At 48.0% G+C, this 25639-nt stretch overlaps 1 protein-coding gene across 3 annotated transcripts in view; it reads left to right on the top strand.

Annotated features, from left to right (window-relative positions):
* Positions 1–25639, top strand: part of SPRY4 (sprouty RTK signaling antagonist 4) — a 67448-nt gene that overhangs the window by 5663 nt on the left and 36146 nt on the right. The window contains exon 2 of one of the 3 annotated variants that reach the window (XM_081035079.1): positions 4332–8973. The exons of 1 other annotated variant lie outside the window; for it this stretch is intronic. In XM_081035079.1, the coding sequence (XP_080891205.1) occupies positions 4379–5278 (900 nt within the window). In that variant the 5' untranslated portion in view covers positions 4332–4378 and the 3' untranslated portion in view covers positions 5279–8973. Of the gene's footprint in view, positions 1–4331; positions 8974–25639 lie in introns of those variants that run through there. One more of the 3 variants, XM_081035080.1, reaches the window with a different exon arrangement.

Below are 25639 nucleotides of genomic sequence, written 5' to 3'. Positions count from 1 at the left end.
GCTTAGCACAGAGCCTAACACCAAGAAATGTTTCATAAATATTAGCTGCTTCTATAATTATTATTTATTATTATTAGAAGGATGGAGTGGAGTGAAAGTTTTCTTTCCTCATACTAATCCATAAGACCGCCACCTAAAACTCCACAGAGGTGCTTCTCTGGCTAAGTGGAGTGCTGGCTTTGTTTCTCTGTCCACAGTCTTCCAAATTGGCCATCAGTCTTCCAAACAGCCTAAATGAGGCAAAGCCTGCTCTCTCCTATTTATATTATAAATCTCTTCCTTCCTTGCAGGGGAAGCAGAGTACATATTAAACTGCACTTAAGTTCAGCAGCCGTTGCTTAGACTGGAGAGTGGGTGTGTCCCAGGGAGCAGAGATTAGAGATTGATCTTCGAAGCCAATTGAGGATTGGAATTTTTTTTTTTTTTTTTTTTTTTCTTTTGAGACATCATTTAGCTGTGCTGAGGGGTAATCACACTGGCTGCTCGGAAGTTGTTTTTCTTTGTCAGCCAAATGAATTCAGCCCTCCTGTGGAGGGTCTCTGCTAATGGGGAGGTGAGGCCATGAGGTCTGAGAAGATTTGAGCAGTACAGCTCTGAGCCAGCTGAGCTGGTTGGCCAGGAGGAATCCTGATCCGGGTTATGATAGGGAAGGTGTATTTTATTTTTTCAATTCAAGATTTTTTTTGTTTTGTTTTTGTTTTCATTTTTATTTTAATTTCATTTTCCAATTATAGTTGACATACATTATATTGGATTCAGGTGTACAACATGGTGATTAGACATGTATGTACCTTATAAAGTAAGCACCCTGGTAAGTCTAGTAGCCATCTGACACCACACAGTTATTACAATATTATTGACTACATTCCCTATGCTGTACTTTACATCCCTGTGACTATTTCGTAACTGCCAATTTGTACTTCTTAATCCCTTTCACCTTTTTCCCCTATCCCCCAACCCCCTTCCATCTGGCAACCATCAATTTGTTCTCTGAATCTACAAGTTTGTTTCTGTTTTGCCTATTCATTTTTGGTTTTTTTTTTAGATTCCACATAGAAGTGAAATCATATGGTACTTGTCTTTGTCTGACTTACTTCACTTAGCACAATACCCACTAGGTCCATCCATGTTGTCGCACATGGTAAGATTTCATTCTTTTTTATGGCTGAGTAATCATGGCACAGATGTGCCACTTTATCCATTTGTCTATCGATGGACGCTTAGGTTGCCTCCATATCTTGACTGTTGTAAACAATGCTGCAATGAACATGGGGCTCATATGTCTTTTTGAATTAGTGTTTTGGATTTCAGGGAAGATGCATTTTAGAATGTGCCTGCTGGAGCCATGCTGGATGCAGCCTGTCCTGAGAGCTGAGTCATGGAGCAAGCTCTCATTCCCGTGTCTGGCCCCAACTGCAGACCCAGATGTTGACAGCTGCCTCTGGAGGGTGATGGAGACTTTCTAATACCAATTTCCCCATTGCCTATAGCTGCTGCTCCCACCACGGTGTCCTGGTGGGACTTTTCCCATGTATCTGCCTTCTGATTCCAGGACCTATTAAAATCCCTGAGCATTGCTCATGCCTTTTTGCTTCATCCATAGAAAACGTGGCTATTTTAACAGAACTCCGGGAACAGAATTGGGGAAAGGAGAATGGATCATCGGGCTGGGGCAAGTCCCAATCTTGGTCCTAAGAGACAAGAGTCCAACAACATGGGGCAATGCAGCCTTTAAACTGCTACTGACATTTTGTTGGCAATACCCTGCATATTCGTCACCTGAGTTTCTAGAATAAGGGAATTGTGTTTTTGTCCAGGGTGGAGATTCTGGCTAAGGCACCTCTTGGCTGGCGCCAGAGAGTCTTATCCTGTACCTCTGTCAGCATTTCCCATTCTTATGCCTCGTCACCCTTTTCCTCCGGGTAAAGGACCTGGGGGCTCTTAACCCTCTTCTGTTGGCTCCAAACCCATTTATTCTAGAAGCAAGGCTTTGGAAGCCCTACAGAGTGTAAGTGGGCTGAGGTAGCACTCTCTGAAGTTCCTCCCCTATAGCCAACCTGATCCTTGGAAAAACTCCCCCTCGTATGTGTTTATTTGACATTCCTCCATCCAGCCCTGACCACAGGAGGCTGCCTTGGCGAGTGACAGTGAATGACTACTTCTTGGTGACAGACCCACCCCTGGGAAGGAAGCCTCCTATTTGAAGATGATGCTCTTTTCATCTGAAGGGAATGTAGAAGCGGGTGGCAGGCGCTGCCCCTGGGCAGACTTTCTCCAAGATGGGAAAAACCATGCCCAGAAAGACTAGCATCTTTTAAGTAGGTAGGGCGATGAGAAAAAAATCAGGAGTTCATGCCCTATGCACATGGGAAATATCAGTTGACTGAGCACTGAACCTTGTAGAAAAGACTTAATGCTTTTTGCATTTGACAGTGTAGGTGATACACAGATGAGAATCCTGTGAATAAATTCCCTTTTATCCCCGTCATGAACTTTGTATCCAGAGGAGCTCTTCATTTTGGACAGGCTGGAAAGCATCTAACAATGTCACCATCTCTGATCAAACTGTTGTTTCAAGTAAGGGAAATATGATCCTGAGTTGCTTTGAATACCTTTCATTTTTTTCCCTCTTCACTCTTTACTATAGACATTGATAAGTATGGATGAGTCACCTGGGTGAGGTGTCATTCTCCTGTGATTGGAATATTGGGATGGGCCCACTGTGTCCCAAGTATGGATCGGTATGGAGTTAACTGGAAGAGGAAATGAATCTACACCCCCTTCTAAGGCACCACCTTTGAGAGAAGATAAATCAAATGGCCAAGGCCCAGGGTCTCAGCTCTCCTAATTAGAACATCATTAGCATCTTGAAAAAGCATTTACCAAAACCCCCACCCCATAACACATTAATACAACAGCCTTTTTTCTCCAGACGGTTATCTTCTCCTTCTATGATACACCCTGTTCCGTCCCCCACCCCCACCCCCTGGTAGAATCTTCCCAGAGTCTAATCTTTCTCTTGGATTCCAAATCGTGTCCCCTTGGGCAGAGGTCTTGGCCTTCTGCTGCTATTTCTTTAAATTGATCTCCAGCCGAATTCCGAATGTAAAGGTCAGCAGGCAAGGAAATGGCACTTCTAATAGAAAACAATGTGCACTTTCTAAATCTGAACCAAGCCGTTTCCGCTCTTTGATTTAAGTGACTTCCTGGGGTTCCGTGTCAGGCACTGCAGTTGAATCTCTGGCCTGATTCCAACTTAAAATTGCACTCTCTCGGTGAAATTAGAAACTGATCCAGGGTTGGCTTAGCTATTCTAGTAAATAGCATTTAGGCTGAATGTTCAGCTCAGCACTTGGAAATGGGCGATGTGAGTGCCCCTCAAGAGGATTTCCCATCCAAGTTGTCAGAAGCACACCTACCCAGGGGTTATTAGCCACTGGAGGTTGCGGCTCTTAGAAGTGCTGGTAATAAGTTAATATCCTGGACGTGAAGGCATCAGATACAGCCCTTCTCTTGTGACTATCTGAAATAAAGCCTTTTGTTTATCCAGTTGATAAACGCCATGGGAGCACACAAGGGCTGCCTCCCCGAGTCACCACATCCTCAGCACTCAGCACAATGCTTGGCGTGTAGTGCTTATTAGTGCTCAGGAAATCGAAACTGTTGCTCTCTGGGATGGTGATTAATGACTGAGCACTTGCTGTGTCTGCCAAGCAAAGTGCTAGGTACTGGATGTGCATTTTCTCTTTGACTCGTCACAAGAACCCATTTTACAGTTGACAGAACTAACGCATAAAGGTTAATAAACCTCATTCACAGCAACACGGAGAGGCAGAGGGGAGAGTTGAAACTTGGATCTGATTCCAGAGCCTGCCTGTGTTGATCACCATGGGGCTCTCTCTCTAAAGGCGCATGTTCCATGGGGATTATAAAAATGAACTTGGATAGCCCAGGTTTGAGTCCTGCTTCTGCTACTGATAGTTTTGCGTGACCTTGGACAAGTTACTTTGAACGTTCGTTTTTGTATAACTAGAAAAGGGATGAGAATAGAAGGTAGTTTTAGGGTTATTGTGAAGAGTCAGTGACTTAATATTTATGGTGCTTAGGAGAGCGGCTGGCATATACTAAGTGCTAAATAAGTGTTATTTCTTCCACTTAACTATTATTACGGTCGTTAATTAAACATCGAAGCCTCAGTGCTGGAGAGTCCACCAAGGGAAACCAGTTCCCGGTTCATTTGGGCTCCCAAGGACCTGATGGGGGTGGGGGGTCTTAACAGGCCAAACACTGATGCCTGGAATCCATTCTTTCTTCCTTTTCCCCACCCCCAGGGCCCCTAGAAGCCTGTTTCTCAGCGCAGTCCAGGACCTCCAGCCCCATGGAGCCCCCGATCCCACAGAGCGTCCCCTTGACTCCCAGCTCACTCATGGTCCAGCCCCTTCTTGACAGCCGAATGCCCCACAGCCGGCTCCAACACCCACTTACCATCCTTCCCATCGACCAGATGAAGACTAGCCATGTGGAGAACGATTACATAGACAACCCTGGCCTGGCTCCCCCCACCGGCCCTAAGCGGACCCGGGCTGGGGCCCCGGAGCTGGCCCCGATGCCTGCCCGCTGTGACCAGGATGTCACCCACCACTGGATCTCCTTCAGTGGGCGCCCCAGCTCTGTGAGCAGCAGCAGCAGCACGTCCTCTGACCAGCGGCTCTTAGACCACATGGCCCCACCGCCTGTGGCGGACCAGGCCTCCCCGAGGGCTGTGCGTATCCAGCCCAAGGCTGTCCACTGCAAGCCGCTGGACCTCAAGGGCCCAGGAGTCCCCCCCGAGCTGGACAAGCACTTCTTGCTGTGCGAGGCCTGTGGGAAGTGTAAGTGCAAGGACTGCGCGTCCCCCCGGACGTTGCCCTCCTGCTGGGTCTGCAACCAGGAGTGCCTGTGCTCGGCGCAGACCCTGGTCAACTACGGCACCTGCATGTGCCTGGTGCAGGGTGTCTTCTACCACTGCACCAACGAGGACGATGAGGGCTCGTGTGCTGACCACCCCTGCTCCTGCTCCCGCTCAAACTGCTGCGCCCGCTGGTCCTTCATGGGCGCCCTCTCCCTGGTGCTGCCCTGCCTGCTGTGCTACCTGCCTGCCACCGGCTGCGTGAAGCTGGCCCAGCGCGGCTACGACCGCCTGCGCCGCCCTGGGTGCCGCTGCAAGCACACGAACAGCGTCATCTGCAAGGCCACCGCCGGCGACGCCAAGGCCTGCAGACCCGAGAAGCCTTTCTGACACTTTGGGTCGAAGCCCCCGCGCTCCCCCTGGAAACTTGGATCCCTTCCGAAGCCCGAGAAGACCGCAGCGAGGCCAGAGGCTTTCGTGTCCTGCGCCTGACCTTGTCTGTCTGCCCACCCCAGCCCCAGCTTCTAAAGACACAGAGACCCCCCCTCACCCACCCTCTTCCCCAAAAGGATGAAGGAGCACTTTGGGTTTTTTTCAGGGTCCTGGAACTTTGTGTCAGACAGACAGTGGCAGGGGCGTGGTGTGGTGTGGGGGGATTTTTTTCAGAAGACGGAACACAGATGTGGCCACATATCCGGAAGTTGCAGCTGCTTGAATGCCTTCCCAGTTCTCCCGCCTCTCTCCCTCCCCCCCCTTTTCCATTCTCTTTGGCTGCCTGGGAGGAACCATTAACTGAATGGCCAGGGGACCTTCGAAGAAGACCCTTGGAGTCTTGACGTCTATACCTTCTTCTCCTGCCCTTCTTCCCCCACAGTGGGGTATCTCGGGGAAGGTGTAGTAGACCCTGGCAGTCCCTGTTGTACATACTCGGGAGCCCCTGAGAACAGGACGGCCGGGCACTAGCCCAGGCCACGTTCCTCGCTCTGTCTCCGGAGCCACAGATGGATTTAGGAGCCACTACACAGAGCATCTCTCCCTTCTGGCTTATCACTAACTCTTGGGGTGTTCCACTTCCAGCGCCGGGCTCCAGTTCTTATTGAGTCACAGGCTCACCTGCCTGCTACGTGTCCCAAGTTCTCTCTACCCAGATCCTTTTCAGAAACTTTCTGGGTCAAGAAGCCCAGGGCGGCAAATGCGAGACCAAATATCATTTTGCCAATGAGTCTGAGGCTGTGGTCTCTGGATCCAGTCGTTACGTTTTTATAGAATAATTAAACCAGATGCTAACGGTGTTTTAGAAAACAATAATAAAACACTTGCTTCCTTTTGGGCCACCCCCCAGGAAGGGCTGATTTCAAAATCTGGGGGGAGAGCAACCTCAAGGAACACAACCCCCCTCCCCACCAAGAAGAGGATTTTAACAGCAAAGAAGAGAGGCAGCACCTCCCGTTGGCAGAGTGACAGTGGAGCCGAGCTGGGTGTGGGTTTCTTCTCTTCTGATTCTGCTGCTTGCTGTCATAGCCTTTTATGTACAGTGATGTGTCTGTATCTTTAATGTAAATAGACAGATGATGAAAAAAGAGTCTATTTTAGTGCTAGAAAGCCCTGACGGGGAAGTCGGAAGAGCGTGGGTAGGGAAAACGTTCCCCAGGGACTTCTTGGGGTTGAGCCCCACTTCTGTGCGTGGCCGCACCACCCCGTCCCGACAGCCCCAAAGACGTAGCAACTCTTTCTCTCAAGGTGCTAAAGGACTCAGAAAGTGCAGCACGTCCAGTGGGTCGGTACTTGTTGCATGCAAACGTTGTAGTGTGTCTGGTCCTTCTCCCCAGCTATTCTGCGGGGCTTTCGCTTCATGTGGTATTTTGTGTCGTCTCCCCAACCCCCCAAGGAGAGGAAGTGGCTTGGGTCAGAAAAGCCTCCCCAGGTGAAACTGGAAGTGCATTAGGTAGAGCGTTTGTAGCGTTTCCAGTGTGTTCTGTAGGAACAGAACTGTCTCCAGAAAGGAGGCGAGGAGGCAGGTCGCTGTTATTTGACATGCATCCAATCCAGTTCTTCTCAAGGACTTTTCTTTTCCCCCCTTCTGGAAGACTAGTAGTAACATCTTATGATTTAGAATAAGTTAATTGTAACCATAGGTATTTATTGATTGGAGGAAAGGAGGGGAGGGTCTTATTATGTTAGGCTTTATTTATATAACACTTGCTAGCTTGTAAAAGGCAAATATGAAATATTGCATCTGCATTTTCTAAGGCTGATTCATGTAGCTATCCTTGCCACAGTCGTGATGGATGTTCTTGCACAAACGGAGAGAATGGTAGGAAAAAACACATTCAGCCAACCACTTATACTAATTGAATGTATCAGATGTGTACTGAAGGGACCTGGCGATGTCTTCCTCAGAATAGGTGTGCCGAGGTTAACCCCCAAACAAGAGGGCACGTGGCCGCTCTTGGCGAGGCCTCGGAGCTTTTCCAAGAGTCTCTCCCTCAGATGTCTCCATGGGAAACTTGACCCAGTGGCAAGTTGCACTTTGGTGATGGTGTTCTACACGCCCATTCTGTGGAGAACTGATATACATAAGCTGTGTATACATACACACACACACACCTACCCCACCAACCCCCTCTCTACAGACCGTTTCTGGCAAACAGCCTCCTGAACCCTGACTTTTTGTGTACATAGTTGTAAACACGGACGTCTCTGGGTTTTAGTTTTCTGTTTTCTTTTTTTTTTCCCTTCCCCGTTTTGGCTTGTTCTTTTTAGTTTGCATTTAACCTGCTAGATGGATGTCGGCAGAACTCGCGTCCCTTGTGCTCGGTGGTGAAGGGAAGGAGTGGAACAGCTTGGTTTCTCCCAGCTGCTTTGCATAGCAGTCCCTCAGCATGTTTTTCTCTGCTTCTTGGCAAAACAAAAGAAAACTGGCTTGCCCGTGGACCCCGTGGGCCAGCCAAGGGCCACCGAGGGACCAAGCTCTCAGAAAGACAACACATTTCTATGGCTGCTTCTGGATGATTATGTTTTCTGTCACCAGCGGCTTGCTTGGCTGGATGAGACCTCATCTTGACCTTTTTTTGAAAAGTGCCAGCTAGTTTCCACTTCTGGTCAACCTGGAGTAGGTGGTGGTTCTACCAGGAATTGGGGGTGGGGCCCACAAGCCTGGGTCCAGGACACTTGTCCTAGGGGACCCTGGTTGTGCTCCCCTCTTGGGGGTGGGTTTTTGAAGGCCCAATACTCCAGCAAGCACCCTGGGAACTGGGTCTAGGAGAGCAAAGCCCTCCCAGATAAATGATGGGGCATAATAAGGTATCACCACCCCTGGCTAGAAGGAGGTGGAGACCAGTCCCTGCTGTTGATGTGGGCCCCTTCATAGCTGACAGAAATGGAAGACCTTCATGTGACACATCTGGTCTGGTTCTTTCAGCATCGCTGGAGTCTCCGTGGGTCCCCAGTGTACATCGAGTAAGACCCAGTTAGATAATGACTTGTCCAAGGTTGCACAACATAGAAAGTAAAGTGTTGGTTGGGACCAGCACCCAGATTCCGTCACCTCAAAGCTTCGTGTTCTCCCATGCTGCCCCAGGAGATGTCGGACGGGGTGTGGGCAGCACAACTTGCACCGTACAATTCCGTTCACTAGGGCATCATCCCGCAAGCTTCACCGGCCTTCTGGTTCATGCCTTCTGAAAGCATTTTCATGCCCTCTGCTTACTGTGACAGTTGATGACGATTCTTGCGCTGCCATTTTTTTTGCTGTGGGTAACTCCATGTGGTGTCTTATCTTGCTTTCTCTTCTCGCTGCCCCACAGTTTGGTTTTGTGTTAGAAAAGCTGTTCAAGGTTCCCATTCCACCACATTCTTACTTCATTTTCCCTCTTCACTGTAGTCCCTTCACACCCCCACAACAAAAGTTACCACAGAAGGTTCCCTTTGTATAGAATATTTATTTTGAAGCTCTATTTTAATAGTATTTATTTTAGAAAGTCTACTATTGTAAGAGTTCTTCTGTTTGTGAAGAAAAAAACAAGTTAAAACTGAATGTACTGATCTAGAAATATATATATAAATATATATTGTTAAATATACCCAAGACTGCTGTGTCTCGTGTTTGTGTCTTAACGCTCCCGATATCCTCACCCAGCAAGGCCCCACGTTTGTCACTCACCAAATGGAAATGTGTAGCCAAGCTCTGGCAGGACAAAGGGGCAGGGCCCCTGGACTGGGGCAGTCCCTTGTCCTGCTTCTATGATAACTGGAGGAAAGCTTCACTTTCTTATAAAGCTGAATCCTGCCAGGTGCTGCTAAACCCTCTGGCAAGCCCTCTCTTACGTGTATTGGTAACAGATGGACAACAAAACTCAAACTGGGAAGTGGTAGAGGTGGGGAATTGTCACCTGACCTGCAGTTTACAAAAATTCTGCAGCTTTTATGCCCTGGTGTCCCCAAAACAGATTTTCATGCACATACATGCTTCAAAAAGGCAAACAGAAAAGCCTTTGGTGGTTTTATTTTCAATAGATTGGTGGATATTACACAAAACCAGTTCCTTTGACCTGTAAAGACTTCCATCCATTGAATGACTTGCCTTTGCCCTTTTAATGCACCTTCCATCTGCTTCCCAATACCCCCCGACCAAATACACAAACTTGGTAGAGACTCTGGCCACTTCTCAGTTTATGTAGCTGGGGAACTTTTTCATTACTTTTAATTCATATGCCAATCACAATGAGTTAGACTTGTATTTTGAACATGTGAACACATGCCTCTTGTTTTCTGAAAGAAAAGGAATTGAGCAATAATTAAAGATTTTCTGGGCTGTCAAGGTGGCTCAGGTGGTCGCAGTGCGGTGCTCCTAACCCAGAGGTGGCTGGTTTGATTCCCACATGGGCCAGTGAGCTGCGCCCTCTACAGCTAAGATTGTGAACAACGGCTCTCCCTGGAGCTGGGCTACCATGTGCTGCCATGAGTGGCCAGCAGCCAGCAGAGTGGCCGGCAACCAGCGTGAGCTGCTGTGTGCTGCCCTGGGCTACTGTATGCTGCCATGAGTGGCCAGTGTGAGTGGCCGACAGCTGGCGAGAGCTGCTGTGAGTGGCCCACCAACGACTGGCGACCAACTGCCTCAGCCAGAAGGAGAGCAAGGCTCATAATACCAGCGTGGGCCAGGGAGCTGTGTCCTACACAACTAGACTGAGAAACAACGGCTTGAAACGGAGTGGGAGGGGGAGGCTTGAAACGGAGTGGGAGGGGGAGGCGGAAGAAAGGGGGAAATTTTTTTTTTTTCTGTTACCCATCAGTGGGGCCAGACAACTAACAAAAGATGAGGGTCAGGGGGGGTGGAAGGAGAGATGAGATCAGGAGCCCTGGGTCCATTTACTGGTTTCTCTGGAGTCACCAATGATGGTGTCTTTCAATTCTTTGGGAAATCCTTGGGCTCCTCTTTGAGATATCCAAGCCCATTCCAGGGATCCCCTTGGTCACTGCTCAAGAACGCACAAAGGATATTTTTGCTCAGCTTGGTCTTGTCTGCTATACGACTTTAAGAATAAAGATAGGCTCCGCCCCTCCCTGTCACCCATCCTTGTGGCCTTGTGCCATTCCCACTGGAGGGACAAAGGGTAATTAGTGCTTAGCTGTCTTCCACCAGTGTGGAGGTAACTGGGTGCTTTTTTTTTTAATTGCCTCAGTCCCAATTACAGGGATCCTCTGCCTTTTGAAAGTCACTTCACGCCACTTTGTAAACAGTTCCTGTTTTGGCTAACTGAAAGAAATCTGAACAGGATTTTCGCTTTTGCGTAAATAGCGTTCAGCATTTGTTTTGCAGTGAGCAGATACAGACTGCGTGCACCGCAAGCAGCGAGAGTGGTACCGCCAAGCTCCTTCCCTGAAAACTACACTCAGCATCTCAGCCGCCATAGCTTGGAACTGAGAGCATCTGCGTCATTTCGGTCTCCTGCATCCCTTAGTAAGATGCGTCCGAAAGTAACAGAAAAGCCTAAGAGCTCGTAGGAGTGTGACACTTGGCGTAAAACTGGATGTAATTAAGCATATTTGGTTAGTTTTTGCATCTGAGAACACCCAAAAAGTTTCCTGTATAAATTAATGGTAATTGCTTCTTCACTTGATGCCATTTTAACTAACGGAAGGATTCATAGGCATGTTCTACTTTCCCATCGTGGGGGAAACGTGGACTGTATACCAGGCTTTGATTCAGCCTTGGGTTTCCTGAGGAGTAGGTGCCCCTGGTTTTACTTTGCTTCTTTTGAGTGGGGATTAAAAGTAACAAAATCCTATACAGGGTGTTGGGAACTTAAAGAGTCCCACCCACCCAAATGCTCCTGGGGAAAGGGGAGCTGAAGGAGCATGTGCTTGTTTTTTTTTGTTTGTTTGTTTTAAGTTGGTATCCAGCAAAAAGTTCCACATCTGCCTCTCTGTCTATCCCTGACTGGCCCCCCTGTCCCTCTCAGTTCCCAGTTATGAAATAGCTTTTGAGTAATAATAAGGGTTAGCCTTTGTTGAATGGTTTCTTTTTGCCAGGTTCTATACATGGCAGATACCATTGTTAGTTCCCGCTCAGAGATTCAGAAATTGAGGGTCAAAGAAGTCGCATGCCAAATAAATGATTGAGGGGTCGACCAGAAAAACAGATAGTTGAAGGTTTAGCATCTCAATTTAGGGAAGAAGCACAAGATGAACTAAAAACACTCTCCAGTCATTGCATTTAAAATTAAGGGGGTGAGGCAGGGAAGCAGAACTTCAACCTTCTCCACACCTTATAACCACACAGCCCTTATGAGGGCACCACAAGCCAGGTGCTCATCCCACAAAAAATAGGGTTCCCCAGCTCCAACCGCAAACGAGAACCCCTTGGCAACTCTGTCATCTGGCCAGGAGGCCCCATGCCACTCCTGCAGCTAGCTCCCCAGCCAGCCCTTCCCGCCTGCTGAACCAGCAACTTGAAATGAGCTCAACTTTCCAAAGAACATTTGTGAACTAATCAAATGAACCCAGGCAGACAGCTCTATGCTGGAGGTGTGTGCCAGATGAAAGCCGAGAGGACATTTTTAAGAGCCTTAAGTTTATTCATCGGAACTTTAATAAAACAATATGTCCATGGCCTAGGGCAGGTATAATTTTCATAATTTATGGGTCTCTGAGACAGGAAGAGAGCTCAGGGTTTTATTGTGTTTTGCACGATAAATGGCATTCCAATTGTCTACATGATGTTCTTTAAGGACTCTTGTCTGGCAGGAACACAGGCCTTCTGGAGCCCACCTGGGCCTCGAGGCCCCAGGCAAGGGATAATTATGAATACATCTGTATCTGTTAAGCAGGAGATGATTGAAAAACTCCCTGGCTTCCTTCTGCCATTAGAAGACACTTCCTATGCCGACACCTATATTAACATTTAACTGTTGCAAGATTTGGAACCCTCCCTGTTCCCTTCCTTTCCCATCTTCTCCTAACTAGGTCTGGCCTCTTTCTTTTCTGTACCTGGAGAGACTCAGGTAAACTTCTGACTGGCTGCCTTCCCATTGGGCATGGTGAGGGAGGGAGTGGCTTTGGACCCTAAACAAAGTATCCATCATCCACAAAGCAAGAAAATGGGGCTTGAGGTGATCCTCTAATTGAAATCAATAGTTGGAATACCTGCAATCTTCTAGTAAGCCTTCCCAGGGTAACAAAGGTCAAGTGGCCTTATGAAATCATGACAGAAACTATTGCTTCTAAGTAAAGATGCTGTATTATCATTTACAATCTTGAAAACAATCAAATGAGGTTGATATAATCAGTCTCATTTTACAGATGAGGAAACAGGCTCAGAGAGGTTAAGTCACTTGCCTCAAGTCACACAGCTGATAGGTGGTGGATCTTCCTCCAAAGCCTGTGTGCACCGCATGCTAAGGTCCATTCTAACTTTCAGACCCAATCCAAATATCACCTCCCTTGGGATGTTTTCCTGTGTCCCTAGGAAGAAGTTTCCTTCCTACTTGTGCTTCTGTATAAATCAATAGAGTAAGTGATATTTAACCAAGATTACATAGACTAATTGAGATGGGACTTGAACTTGGGTCTAACCACCACACCACAATACCCCACATAAAATGAGAGGCCCCATCTTCAAACTGATCTCAGGAAGGACCTTCCATTACCATACTACATTGCTCTTGACCAGCTTTCCTGATTTCCTCTGCAATCAAAAGAGGAATGACTTCCCCAGACCTATGGAATGTATGGGCTATGTTGGCCAGGGGCAAGAATCTCACAGGGGAGAGAGGGCGCCAGAAGTTGCTCCAGGTAATCAGACATGTGGTCTTCATGGGTGGGTGGGAGAGAGATTTACAAAGGGTAAAAGGTGTAGGCCACCCCTCTGCTTACAGGGCAAAGTCACATTCATCTTTATGCCAGCCTTGGAGTAGATGGGGGGCAGGGACCCAGAAGCCAAAGCATCCAGGGTGGAAATGGACAGCGGCAGCGGTAGGAACCTGGGAGCCCCCAAGCTGTGATCCCACACCCCCCCAGCTACTGCTTGACCAGTTTCCAGGCCGTGCTCCAGCCAGCCCTGGATCACCAAAGCTCTGAGATGCCAGGATCTAATTGGATTAGAGAAGCAGTGTCCATCGGCGGGGCCAGGTCTCAGAGTGGGCACAGCCAGGGCCATGGGGCCCTCTGCGAAGTGACTGCTACTCCTCTTAAGGCAATGTGGTGAGAAGAGCAATGAGCCTGCTCTGCTGCCTTCACTAGTGAGACCTGGTAACAGCTGGAGTGCGAGGTAGTGGCTGTGCATAGCATTGATAAGCGTTACTAGTAGCTTCGCGGTGAAAACCTGACTCACATGGGAGAGCAGAGACTAGAAGTCTTCTCTCCTCTCAGCACCAGTTTCTCCATCTTCAGCCTAGCAGCCTGGACCACGTAGGCAAGTCACAAAGTGTTGGCCCACGGTGTTTTCAGAAACTGTTGGCTGTCATTTGAAAAGAAGTTTCTAAACCCAGATATGAAACTTCTCTTGAAAAATAAGACGAGTTGGTCTGCCTAGCCCCACTTTCCACACTGAGCAGAGTCTCCTCACTTCCCATGGCATACCCTCCCCTTCCACTGACCAAGTCCCCCAGGCCGAGTGCCAGCTGGCATTGATCATCATGTTTGTACCTTGCTGTCCCTTAGCCCAGTCTGCTTCTCTTTTTTATATTACCTACCTGGCTCGCTGCTCCTGTGTCAAGTCTGATTGGCCTCCTAGAGTAGTTGAACCCAAAACATGATGTCCCCAACCCCACCTAGAGGGCTTCCTAAGGACGTTCACCCTACAGTCATGTCACTCAGACACAGACACCAGAGTCATAATCCCAAAAAGGACATCTGAGGTCATGGAGGCCAGTGGTTCATAGCCCAGGATTTGTGGGGTTTTAAAGGGAGCCCTTTGACATTATAGATACATTTCTGTGTGTTGGTGCTTTTTGTCTGAGAGAGACTTTCCAGATTCTCAGAGGAGTATGTGACCCTCACAAAGTGTTAAGAATCACTGGTCCAATCCACCCACTCCCATTGTATGGATGTGGGTGTGAGGCCCCAAGAATGGCAGTCACACAACGGGTTAGCTACAAAGCCAATAATAGGAGCCAGGTTTTCTGTCTTTCTAGGAAACTAGTTTCCAAGCATTGATGAGCCAATTTGTTGTGTCTCCTATGAAAAAATTCCCCAAAAGTGATATCAACCATAATGATGCCATCAGGAATCCCCCCACTCAATCTCGCCTGGATTTTCTCTCTCTCTGTGACCTTACCTGCCTCCTTCCTTCCTGTCACCCCTACAGTCGTGATGTGATCACCTGTTTACTTGTTCACAGCCTGTCCCTCACTAGAGAATGAGCTCTGATGCCATGAAACCAGCCTCCTGTTTATGACTTCAGTGCTGCCTGGCCTTTGTCACAAAGCACATGGAAACTGTCCCCTGGGGTAAACCAACAAGGTACCTTGCTAGTGACGGGGCACTCCTTCCCCACGCCACACCCACAGCCCTGAGCATTTCTATATACTCCACACCTGTTCGGAAGCTTCCAGCACAGCACCTGGCATATGTGTGGCAGTCAATAAATATTTGTTAAATGTATTAATTAATTAATGATACTCTGAGAGGAGAGTCAAAGGGGAATGGACGAGAGGCCTCAGACTTTATTTCTGTCCTAAAGCTAGCCACGTGAGAGGACGTAACATTTCCACTACGGAATCATCATGTGACTAATAAGCTTCCATCTCGTATGGTTGACACTTGAGTATTTACCAATGCCAACCAAGTGCTTTTCCCCCATTAGTTCCTTTAATCCTCACTCTGTGTTAGTATTTTTATTACCCCCATTTTACAGATGAAGAAACCGAGGTCCTAGAAGGTGAAATAATATCTCTAAGTTCATGCAGGCCTGACTCCAGAGCCCCTGCTTCCTTAACCCATGCTCCCACCCATGGACACTGGGAAAGAGGGTGTCAGCAGGGTGTCCAGCGAGCCATCTGTGGGGATGGTTGGCATGTGGGAGGAGCTGGAAGCCCTGGCTGCAACCCTGTGGCATCACTCATGGACTGTGAAGGTCTTCAGGGCCAATCTGGCAAATTCCTAGCCCTCAGCTCCCATCACCACTTGCCTATGACAGAACATCTCCAAGGAGAAAAAAAAAGGAAATCAGTTTAGGAACTTGTGCTGTTTGGTTCTCCTGGCCCTTCTAGAACATGTATGGTTACCAGAAACATTGATTAAGGGTCAGTATGGAACATTCACCACTTAGACCAGGCCAGCATAAGAAGAATTATCACTGATCAGCTTCAGGAAAAAGAATCAAGGACGTACTTCCTTTTTAAAAAATCTTTTAAAAAGAATTATTCTTTTATAAAGAAAATAACATGACTACTGCAAAAAGGGACACAGCAGAAAAAATAAAACCATATTCCCAGATTCAGTTTGACATTTTGGTACACACCATGCATTCTTTTCACAAATAGTGAGCGTCTACTCCTCGGATGTGCTAGGGGTTGTCCTTCCATCTTTAAAACCACACACAAGGGATCATACAGCACAAAATGCATTTTTCACTCAACAATGCACAGGAACCTGAACAGGGAGTTTCTGACTTTCTAACAGAATGCTTGGCACTTCATTTTATGACCTTGCCACCTTCCCTTGTGATATGCCCTGCTCTCCATACCCAGCCACAAGCCTCACCTGGACCACTACATACTAGGGTGTTTCTGCCCACCCTGCCCAAGGAAGCCAGTGGTCAAAACAGGAGTGTGTGTGATGGAGACAAAGGGGGGGGGGGGTGCACACAGGTAGCCTGTTGTAGTCATCACTGGGGGACACAGGAAATTCCTCTCCAGAAAACCTGCCAAGTTGCACATCTCTGAGTTAGGGCAAAATCCGAGATGGTATGGCATTCATGCACCTTAAAGGTGATTACAAAAAGAAACAGGAGGGAACATGAAAGGCACACAGCTTTCCCTGGGTCCTCAGCTCCTGCTCCGCAGTGCTTAGAGAAGTGTATTTCGTCGGGAGCGTTGTTTTTATCCATTCCCTTCATGTCACTGCCCTAGCACCCTCCAGTTTCTTCCTCCACATGAGTGTGCGCTTCCAAAGAATAGAGCCTGGAAGAGGGGACAACAGTAACTTTTCACTGGAGAAATCTGGCAGACGTCACCTGGACCAAGTGACCAAGGTTAAACATCACCTGTATAAGTCACAGTGGTGTCACAGACTCCTTAAAATCATGTGATGAGAAGGGCATTTCACGTCTCCTATTCCCAAATCCATAGCCTTAGTGAAATCATGAGAAAACAACAGAGAAACCCAAATGAAGGGACACTTGACAAAATACTGGACCAGCACTCGTCGAAAGTGTCAAGGCCATAAGAAACAAGGAAAGACTGAGAAATTGTGCCATAGAGGAAAAACGGAGGCGATATGACAACTAAACGCAACGTGGTGGAAAACGTGGTGAAATCTGAATCAAGTCTGCATAGTATTGCACCAATGTTAATTGTCTCGTTTTGATAAACCTATGTGGGTATGTAAGACGTTCACATTAGGGGAGCTGGGAATATGGGAACTCTGTATTCTACAACTCTCTGTAAACCTAAAATTATTTCAAAATAAAAAAGTTTCTTTTAAAATAAAATTTCCAGAATCTTCAGTTTCTTCTCATTGAATTTAGAATGCAAGTCAAACCCCTTACCCACGTCCACAAGACCCTGCCTAATCTGGCCCCCCTATATTTTGTCCCCTCCCCCACCCAGCTAAGAAGCCTTTTCCTGCTTCTGAGCCCTTGTGCAGCCCCTGGCGCCTGCCGGAAGGCTCTTCTACTCCCTTGGGCATGGCTCATCTCCCAGCTGAAATGGCACCTCCTCAGACAGACCTTCCTGGGCTGTTCCTGTTGTCCTGGTCTTTTCCTTCAACTGTGCCTTATTTTAATTTGCAATGAGATACAGATATGTTCATTTACTTACTTCCTATCTGCCTTCCCCTCGTTAAGGGCAGTTTTAGTCACTGCTGTCTCTGCAGGGTCTAGACAGTGCCTGGCACATTGATTATCAGTTTTCTGTCTTTTTTTAATAAATGAACCTATCCCCTATTGATGGACATTTAAGTTGCTTGCAAACTTTTGCTCTCACAGCTAGTGTGGCAGACATCTTGGTTGATAACCATTCCTCATTTTTGCTGCCCCAAGTTTCTTCGAGAGTTCACCCCTCTGCCATGTGATTCAGGGAAAAGTAACTCTATTCACAGCTCCAGTGATACACCGTAAGGAGTCTAGTCAAATTATGTTGGCCCCAATCCCCTTGCTGGCAATTGGTTCATGCATTGACATGTGATACAGTGATGGCCAATGGGATGTGAGGGGAAATCTGCTGGGGGCTTCTGGAGAAAGTTTCTTCATTCTTAAAATGAGAAACAAGGAAGAAATGGAACATATCCAGTGTCTCTTAACACTGGAATTGCAGCCTTCTTAGTACTGGAAAGAGAGCTGGTCTAAAGACCAGAAGCTGGAGGGCAGAGAAAACCGGGCAAGAAACTGGGTCCCTTCGACAGCATTGAGCTGCCTAATTAGCCAATCCTGAAGTCAGATACTGGGAGACTTCTTTTATATAAGTGACTAAATCTTACAATGGAAGCCAGTGTAAGCTGGGTACTTCTTGTGACCTGAGTCAAAGTCACCCTCACGGACAGAGCTAGTACATTTTCTACTTTATCAGGTTGGTTGTTTGGAAATACCATATACTTGGGCCGTAAGTCATCTTGACTAGAATCTCAACTTCCTAAGTACAGGAAGTCACCAACTTCCTAAGCATAGGAAGTCACCATTTTCAACCCTTTCTGAGATCTTCCGTGGAACTCTTGCCACAAAGTCGCATGTTACGTGGGCTAGTGACTGTTTTGTAGAGGGCCACGTCCAGCTCGAGACAGTCGCCTGCAGCATTCAGTTTGGCTACTAGACTGCTCATAGGTAGTAGCTGTTTCCACCCCCAGGTAAAAAAAATATAGGAAGAGTTCTAGGGTTTTTCAAAGAGTATCCTGTTGGTTAACATCCGTCCTATTTTTGCAAAGTGGGGTATCCACAGAGCTACAACTCCTACAATCTTCCAAAGTAGATAACACGGAAGGTTGTCTCTAAAATCAAAATCATGTTTTCCTTGTAATTCCAGGAAGGGGGTGGGGGTGGGGGGGAGTCAGGTCTTAAATAAGTCCCAAATTAGAAACAGTCTTCCCTGCCCACCCCATCCAAAGCTACACAGCCGGACAAGTCTCTCTCGCGCGGACTCTGAGGCTGGAGCCCTGCCAAAAATGTGAGCAAGAATTTGGCCCATTGTTACTTTAAATATCCTGTGTCGCAGGCCATCTAGGAATGTCTAAGTATGGGAATTTTCCTTCTGAGGTCTGGGATGTAGATATAAATAACTCGTTTGTTAGAGTCTGTCTCCATCCTGCCTCTCCTAGCTTCAGTGGCCATGAGTGAATAAGCCAGCCTTGTAAATAAGGTTACCGGCCCACTCAGTGGGTGAGGATGGTAGTGTAAGGCATTAGGTACATTTTCTCCCCTGCTCTAGCAATAACGTCTCCAGGCCAGGTCAGCTGGAGAGTACTATTTCCAAGGCGCCCCAAACATCTCTGGAAAATGCGGTCTGTGAGATCATGGTTGAGGTTGACCCAGCCTAGGCTTTCCACCCCCCATGTTGAAGTTTGAAGAGCTGTATTTCTTTTAGGTTGAACAAGAAGAGAGTTTTATGCCTGTACTTCTTTCCAAACAGGAATCTGCTGGAGTTAGTCTTCTCCTTGCATCTGTCACAGATGAACTTGTGGAGACAATTTCTAGCTGCCTCTTTCCTTCCAGCTCCAGCTTCCCCAAGTTTCTCTAGCCTTGGGGTTACAAATAAACCAAACAGGCCTGCAGGCAGCACCTGGACTGACACCAAAGGGGCTCCCCACTTCTCACATCAGGTAGGACTCGATGAGGCAGCAGTGCGTGGAGACAACTACCCTCCAGGGTGTGTGACCTCACAAGCCCACCCATCCAGACACCCTTGGCCTGGCCAGCCTCATCTCCACCTCACTCCTGCTCAGAGGAAATCTGTTGGAACAGTGGACCTGAAATCACCATGTCCTTCACCGGCTAGCATTTGTATTCTGTCGATCCATGGTCTCGCATTGCATAAGCAGCCGAGGCCCTGGGTTCAAATCCCGGCTGGGCCATGCACCAGCTGTGTGAAGAGACAAGTCACAAACCTCCCTAAGCATCCATTTCCCATCTGAAAAGTGGACAATCGTGAACTCATCAGGTTGGCGAGCCTCTGTGTGTACATTTACCATGAAGGAAGAATTCAGTAAATGAAAGAAGACAGAACAAAAGGAAAGGGAGAGAGAGACGGAGGGGGAGATGGAAATACGGAAACAGAGGGACAGAGAATCACAGAGACATGGGGGTGGGGGAGAGACAAAGAGAGCCCCCAGATCCAGAGCGAGACACTGGGAGGAATCTGGGGTGGTTTGGGATGTCCTGAGAGGAAAAGGGATAGAATGGCTTTTTCCTGGTGGAGGGTGGTCTGTAAAACTCCACTGCCCAGGTCTTACGCTGGGAGTTGAGCAGAATGTTCACCTACGAGCCCCCATTGCCTGATAAAGATAACAAAGATTCCACCGTACAGAAAGGAAAAATTATACCTTGGAGTCCTCTCATAGCAAGCAGAGACCCAGAAGAGGAGTGGGTCGCCCCTGCTGACGGGCCCGCCCCCAGGACCCTCACCAGCCTTTACCAAGGGCCTCACGTGTGCCAGGCACAGGCCTGGGCTCCGGGGCCAGTAATGGATGGTGAGACCCTCACGGCGCTTACATCTCAGAAGGAAGGACACAGATGATGAAAGAAAAGGGTGGTCAGGACAATTTTAGAGGGTGAAGAGAGCAACAGGGAAAATAAATCAGGTGACCTGCTGGAGAATGATCTAGGTAGTGGTCAGGGAAGGCCTCGCTAAGGAAATGATGTTGGAGATGAAAACCACTGAGAAATCTGAGGTTTAAGCAGAACCTTGGTCTGTGCACACGCACACCCTATAAAAGGAAGTCAAAAATCTGCAGGAACTGCCCACATAAAACATGAACGAGATGAACTGGATAGTCAGTTTTTCAGAACTCAGTCACCCGCCACCATCACCCCCCCACGGCAAGAGCTAAAAGAGGCTGCCCGCCCCAGGGAGGCCCTCAATGGGGAAGTGGGGTGGGGGCGGGTTCGGCAGCAGACAAATGGCTCAGATAGAGATCTCCCCACTGCATGTTATTTCCCTCCCTAAGACAGCGTCTCCTCTCACCGAATCATCTGGGCTTCCTCAGACAGCAAGGAAGGGGGGGACGGACTTCGAACTTAGCTCTGCAGGCCCCAAGCCCATCTCCACCTCGTCCAGGGCCACCAGGACTATTATCTACATATGAAAAAATGCTTAAGAGTCGGGGAGCAGGGGGCACCAGGGAAAGAGGTCAAGGCAAGATGCCTCCCCTTGACCCTAGGACAAGTGGAGTTGAAATTGCTCTCTTCAGGTCAAAGCTGCCAAAACAAAGTTAAAGGTGTAAAAACAAAGTGAGAAGGTCACACAGGATGGGCCTCTCTGGAAACCTAGGGTAGGGCAGCGTATGAAAAGGCCTTGCCTAAAAAGCGCTTTTCAACCATTTTAACTATGGAGGCCCCTCAACTATAATCAAAGAGTGTGGGAAGGGTGGATACATGGCATCAGCAGCCAGTTTCATCCTCCAGTAAACATGTATTTTTACATGTTTTAAACAAGCCAAATTCTCGACTTTCTCTGCCAACCTGTTCTTCCTGCAGCTTTCCCCATCTCAGTAAATATTTAATTTTACCCAGTAGCTCAGGCCAAAAATCTTGGGCTCATTCTTGCTTTCTCTCTTTATTTCCCACCCACATCTGATCCAGTAGCAAATCGTGTCGGTTTTCATTCAAAGAAATCCAGAATCAGATTGATTGTCACCACCTCCACTGCCGCCACCAACATCCAAGCCACCCACCACCTCTCTCATCCGGATGATCACACCCGCTTCCTCACAGGTCACCCCGCTGTCTCCTGTAACCCCTACAGTCAATTGATTCTCCGGGAAGTGGCCAGAGGGAACTTACTGGAAACATTTACCAACTGAATGGCCTTGGGCAGGTTATTTCACTTCTCTGCACTTCAGTCTCTTCATTTAAACAAAAGAGAAAAGAATAGTAGCTGCCTCATGAGACTGTTGTGAAGATTCAATGAAATAAAATAAGAGTGCCGAGCGTAGAGTAAACCCTGGTATTATTATTTGTCTGTCAGATCACTTACCATGTTGTGTTCTAACTAGTTTTTGAAGAGTTCTCTCTTCCCACTAGATTGGGTGTTGCCGGAAGACATGGACCATAGAAACACCTAGCACAAAATCGGAAGGCAGTCCCCTGCTCCCACCCTCCCCAGTGGCTTCTCAGCTCATTGAAAACAATATCTAAAGTCCCCATTGGCTCACAAGCCTCCATATGATCTGTGCCTGACTGTATCTCCTCCACTCTCCTTCCTCTTATTCACTTCCTTCTGGCCATGTGATCTTCCTTAAGGCTCTTCCATCACCCCATGCATGTTCTGCCTCAGGACCTTTGCACTTGCTGCCCCTTGGTCTGGAAAGCTCTTTGCCCGGATATTTGCATGGCTCATTTCCTCCATTCAGGTCTTGGCTTAATTGTTACTACCTCTTCAGAAAGGCCTTCTTCATTCCCCCTTCAACCTCCAGCCACCCCTTGGCCTGTTTTATATTTTGCTACCACCTGCTCTTATGTTACATATACATTTTTTTGTTTACTTGTTTATTGTCTGTCTTGGCTACTAGGATATAAGTTCTATGAGGGCACGGAGGTTGTCTATTTTACCACTATACCCAGTGCCCAGGAAGGTGCCTGGCTCATGGTAGGTGCTTAATAAAAATGTGTTGGATGGGTGAATGAATGAAGGAATGAGTGAATGAATTTATTGGCACTCTGCACCCTGTCACGTGGAATGCTCTTTACATACTACACATGCTTTGTTCAGGCCTCACAGTCATTACACCACTAAGTGGGACTCCCATTTTAAAGACACGGGAAACCAGATGAAATCCTCAGCCTTCCACAATTGGGCGAGCCCCAAGCAGAGGGACCCCACATGTTGTGCCCTCTGCCCCTGCTCACTCCTGTTTTGCTTTCTTGGCCCACTGGACCTGCAAGGCCAATTCAGGCATGTTTTAGTCTACGCAGCCTCTTGCCCCACGCTAGCCAGGCAACCGGTATAGTCTGTCTGATTTCCCATCCCACCTCCCAACAGTTGAGTGGGGTTGGGCAAGTTACTTCATTCCTCGAAAAAGCTCCTGAATCTAAAGAGTGAAGAAAATAATAGTATCTGCCTCGTGAGACTGTTGTAAAGATTAAATAAGCAATGATCTTCGAAGATCGCCTGGCATATGGTAATTCCTAATATCATGCTTCATCTGTCATTTCATTTCCATGCTGTGTGGTAACTGGTCCAGCTCCTCCTACTAGTTGGGCGTCACTGAAAGGCATGGACCGTACCTAACACCTAGCACAAAGCATGGCACACAGTAGGTTAGCGATCACTGTTTGCTAAATCAACAACAGTAATAGTGAAAGCTTACATTCAGTATGTCCTTTTTCTGTGCTGGGCCACTTAAAATGGATTCACTTCATTAAACACTTAAAATGGATTCACTCATCTAAGCCTCACAACAAACCCACGAGGTGCTATAATTTTTGCCATTTACCAGAAAAGGAAACTAAGGCTTTCAAAGTTGAAGCAAATTGCTGCCCAAATAGTAAGTAGTGAAGTAAGCATTCAAACAAGAAGGAAGGGAGAGAGGGAGAAATGGAGGGAGTGAATGAGGGAGGGAGGGAGGGAGGAAATGGAAGGAAGGCAGGGAGTGAATGAGGGAGGGAGGGAGGGAGGAAATGGAAGGAAGGGAGGGAGGGAGAAATGGAGGGAGTGAACGAGGGAAGGAGGGAGAAATGGAGGGAGTGAATGAGGGAGGGAGGGAGAAATGGAAGGAAGGGAGGCAGGAAGGAAGGAAGGAAGGGAGGGAGGGAGGGAGGGAGGGAGGGAGGAAGGAAGGAAGGAAGGAAGGAAGGAAGGAAGGAAGGAAGGAAGGAAGGAAGGAAGGAAGGAAGGAAGGAAGGAAGGAAGGAAGGAAAGAAGGAAGTCAACTTGACCTTACTATTGGCTTAGTCAACACAGGGCTCAAGGGGATTAGTGTCAACTTGTGTGTAAAAGGGAAGAGAGCTAATAAACTTGCAAATCTCCCACCCTGAGTCCCTAACCTCCCTCTGGCTCCAGCCTAAATAATACAATAGCAGCTAATTGTTTCCTGCTGCCCAGATGCTATCTCTTTGGCAATCAAGCACCCAGCTTGGGGTGGAGGGCGGATCTGGAGAGTTGTCATTGTTCACCTCTGGGTGAGGGTTGAGTGGTGGAGCGGGGGAACAAGAGCCCCATGGGTTTCCTTGTATCTTCACTTCCTTCTACAACAAATTCCTGTGGAGGAATGTAGGAACCAAAGCCACCTGATGAATAAATCATCAAGCCTGGAGGAGCCCAACCCAGACTGTAGCTCCAATCCTCCTGACTGTTTTAAAACTGGGAGAGAGGAGAGAGAGAGAGGAGAGAGGAGAGAGGAGAGAGGAGAGAGGAGAGAGGAGAGAGAGAGAGAGAGAGAGAGAGAGAGAGAGAGAGAGAGAGAGAGAGAGAGAGAGAGAGAGAGAGAGAGAGAATTCCATCTCTGAACACCACATTGGGGGAAGTTTCCACTTGCCCTGAGTTTCAACCCCCTTCAGGGACTGTCGGAAGCGCACAGCTGAGCGCTGCCAGCACCCAGTACACTGAGCGGTCTGGGCTTGTCCAAACCTAGAAACAAACTCGGATGAGTTGTTCTGGTCTTTTAAGAGTGGTCCTGCTAGCCTGTGAAATGGGTGCCAAGAAAAGAATGATAGATGTACAGTTGGAAAGCCGTAGTGGGCTAACCTGGCCAGTGCAGGAAGTGCGGGGAAGTCCAAAGAGCATGGGTTTGGGGGCCAGCCTTGGGTTCAGATTTCAGTTCTACCACCCCACGGTCTTTTCTATGCCTCACCTTCCTCATTTGTAAAATGGGGATCATTATTCTCACCTTACACTATTATTGGGATGAAGAGGGATGATGGCTGTCAAATGCCAAGGACAGAGGACGTGGGAGGCAACGGTAACACGTTACTTCACTCCCCCAGAGGGAGAGGGACCCCTGAGCCTGCAGAGCCAGAGCGGAGCTGAGGAGAGCAGCTCACAGAGGGATTCCCTTACTTCCTACAACTGTACTCTTTCATCTTTGCTCTCCAGGTTCCCGGGCTGTGACTTACCTGCTGATTCTAAGTCACCGTCATACTATTAGGAGCATGAGTTACTTTCAGAGGCCTTTGAGATTCACAGCACATGTTGCCAACATGTCTCCTGGGCACTGAACATGGCAGTCAAGGCTTCTCTTCAATAACGAATTCATCCAATACATTTTATTGAGCGCTGACTACTTGTCAGAACAGGACCTGGAGTGAACCAGACAGACATGGAGCCTTGTCCTCTGGCTGGGAGACGTGACACAGACACACTGGGGCAGCTGAATGCAAGGTCAGCATTGTGTAAGCTCTGCTGGTGAGCCCCTCGATGACGGGTTCTTAGCAGAACACCTTTTATACAGATGGTGTGAAATGAATACATTACTTATTGAAATGAAGGAAAGGAGACACATTAAAGAAGCCCCCACTCCCACTGTGGTACCAGCCTCTCAGAGCAGCCAGCACAGGAGCGAGACCCCCTCCTTACAGGTCCGGCTGCTGAGATGCTGGGAGGTTAGGTGCCCCACAAACTGCAAGAGCCAGGATTTGAGCACTGGCTCTCCCAACTCCAAAGCTGGTGTTCTTTCCCCTGTGTCACAGGGAATTAAAAGTACGTCTCCAGCCTCTGAGGATTTCAGACCACCTGAAGATGGTCTGGCTGTAGGGGAGTTTAGGATCAGACCTGAGGGGGCCTAGAGTACTGAAATAACAGTCTAAGGGTTTTGAGCAGGGCAAAGGACAAGTGAGGAGCTGTACTTGAGAAAGAGAAGTACTGACTGGGAGTGACAATCACAGAAAGACTGTATCGGCTATTATTGTTGCACTCTGCTCACTCCAATCCTGCTGTTATCAAGCTCAAG

The sequence above is a fragment of the Rhinolophus hipposideros genome, assembly GCF_964194185.1.
Source record: "Rhinolophus hipposideros genome assembly, chromosome: 23".
In the NCBI taxonomy this organism is placed as follows: Eukaryota; Metazoa; Chordata; class Mammalia; order Chiroptera; family Rhinolophidae; genus Rhinolophus; species Rhinolophus hipposideros.
The sequence above is the reverse complement of the archived record's forward strand: the minus strand, read 5'-3'. Positions and strand labels throughout refer to the sequence as shown.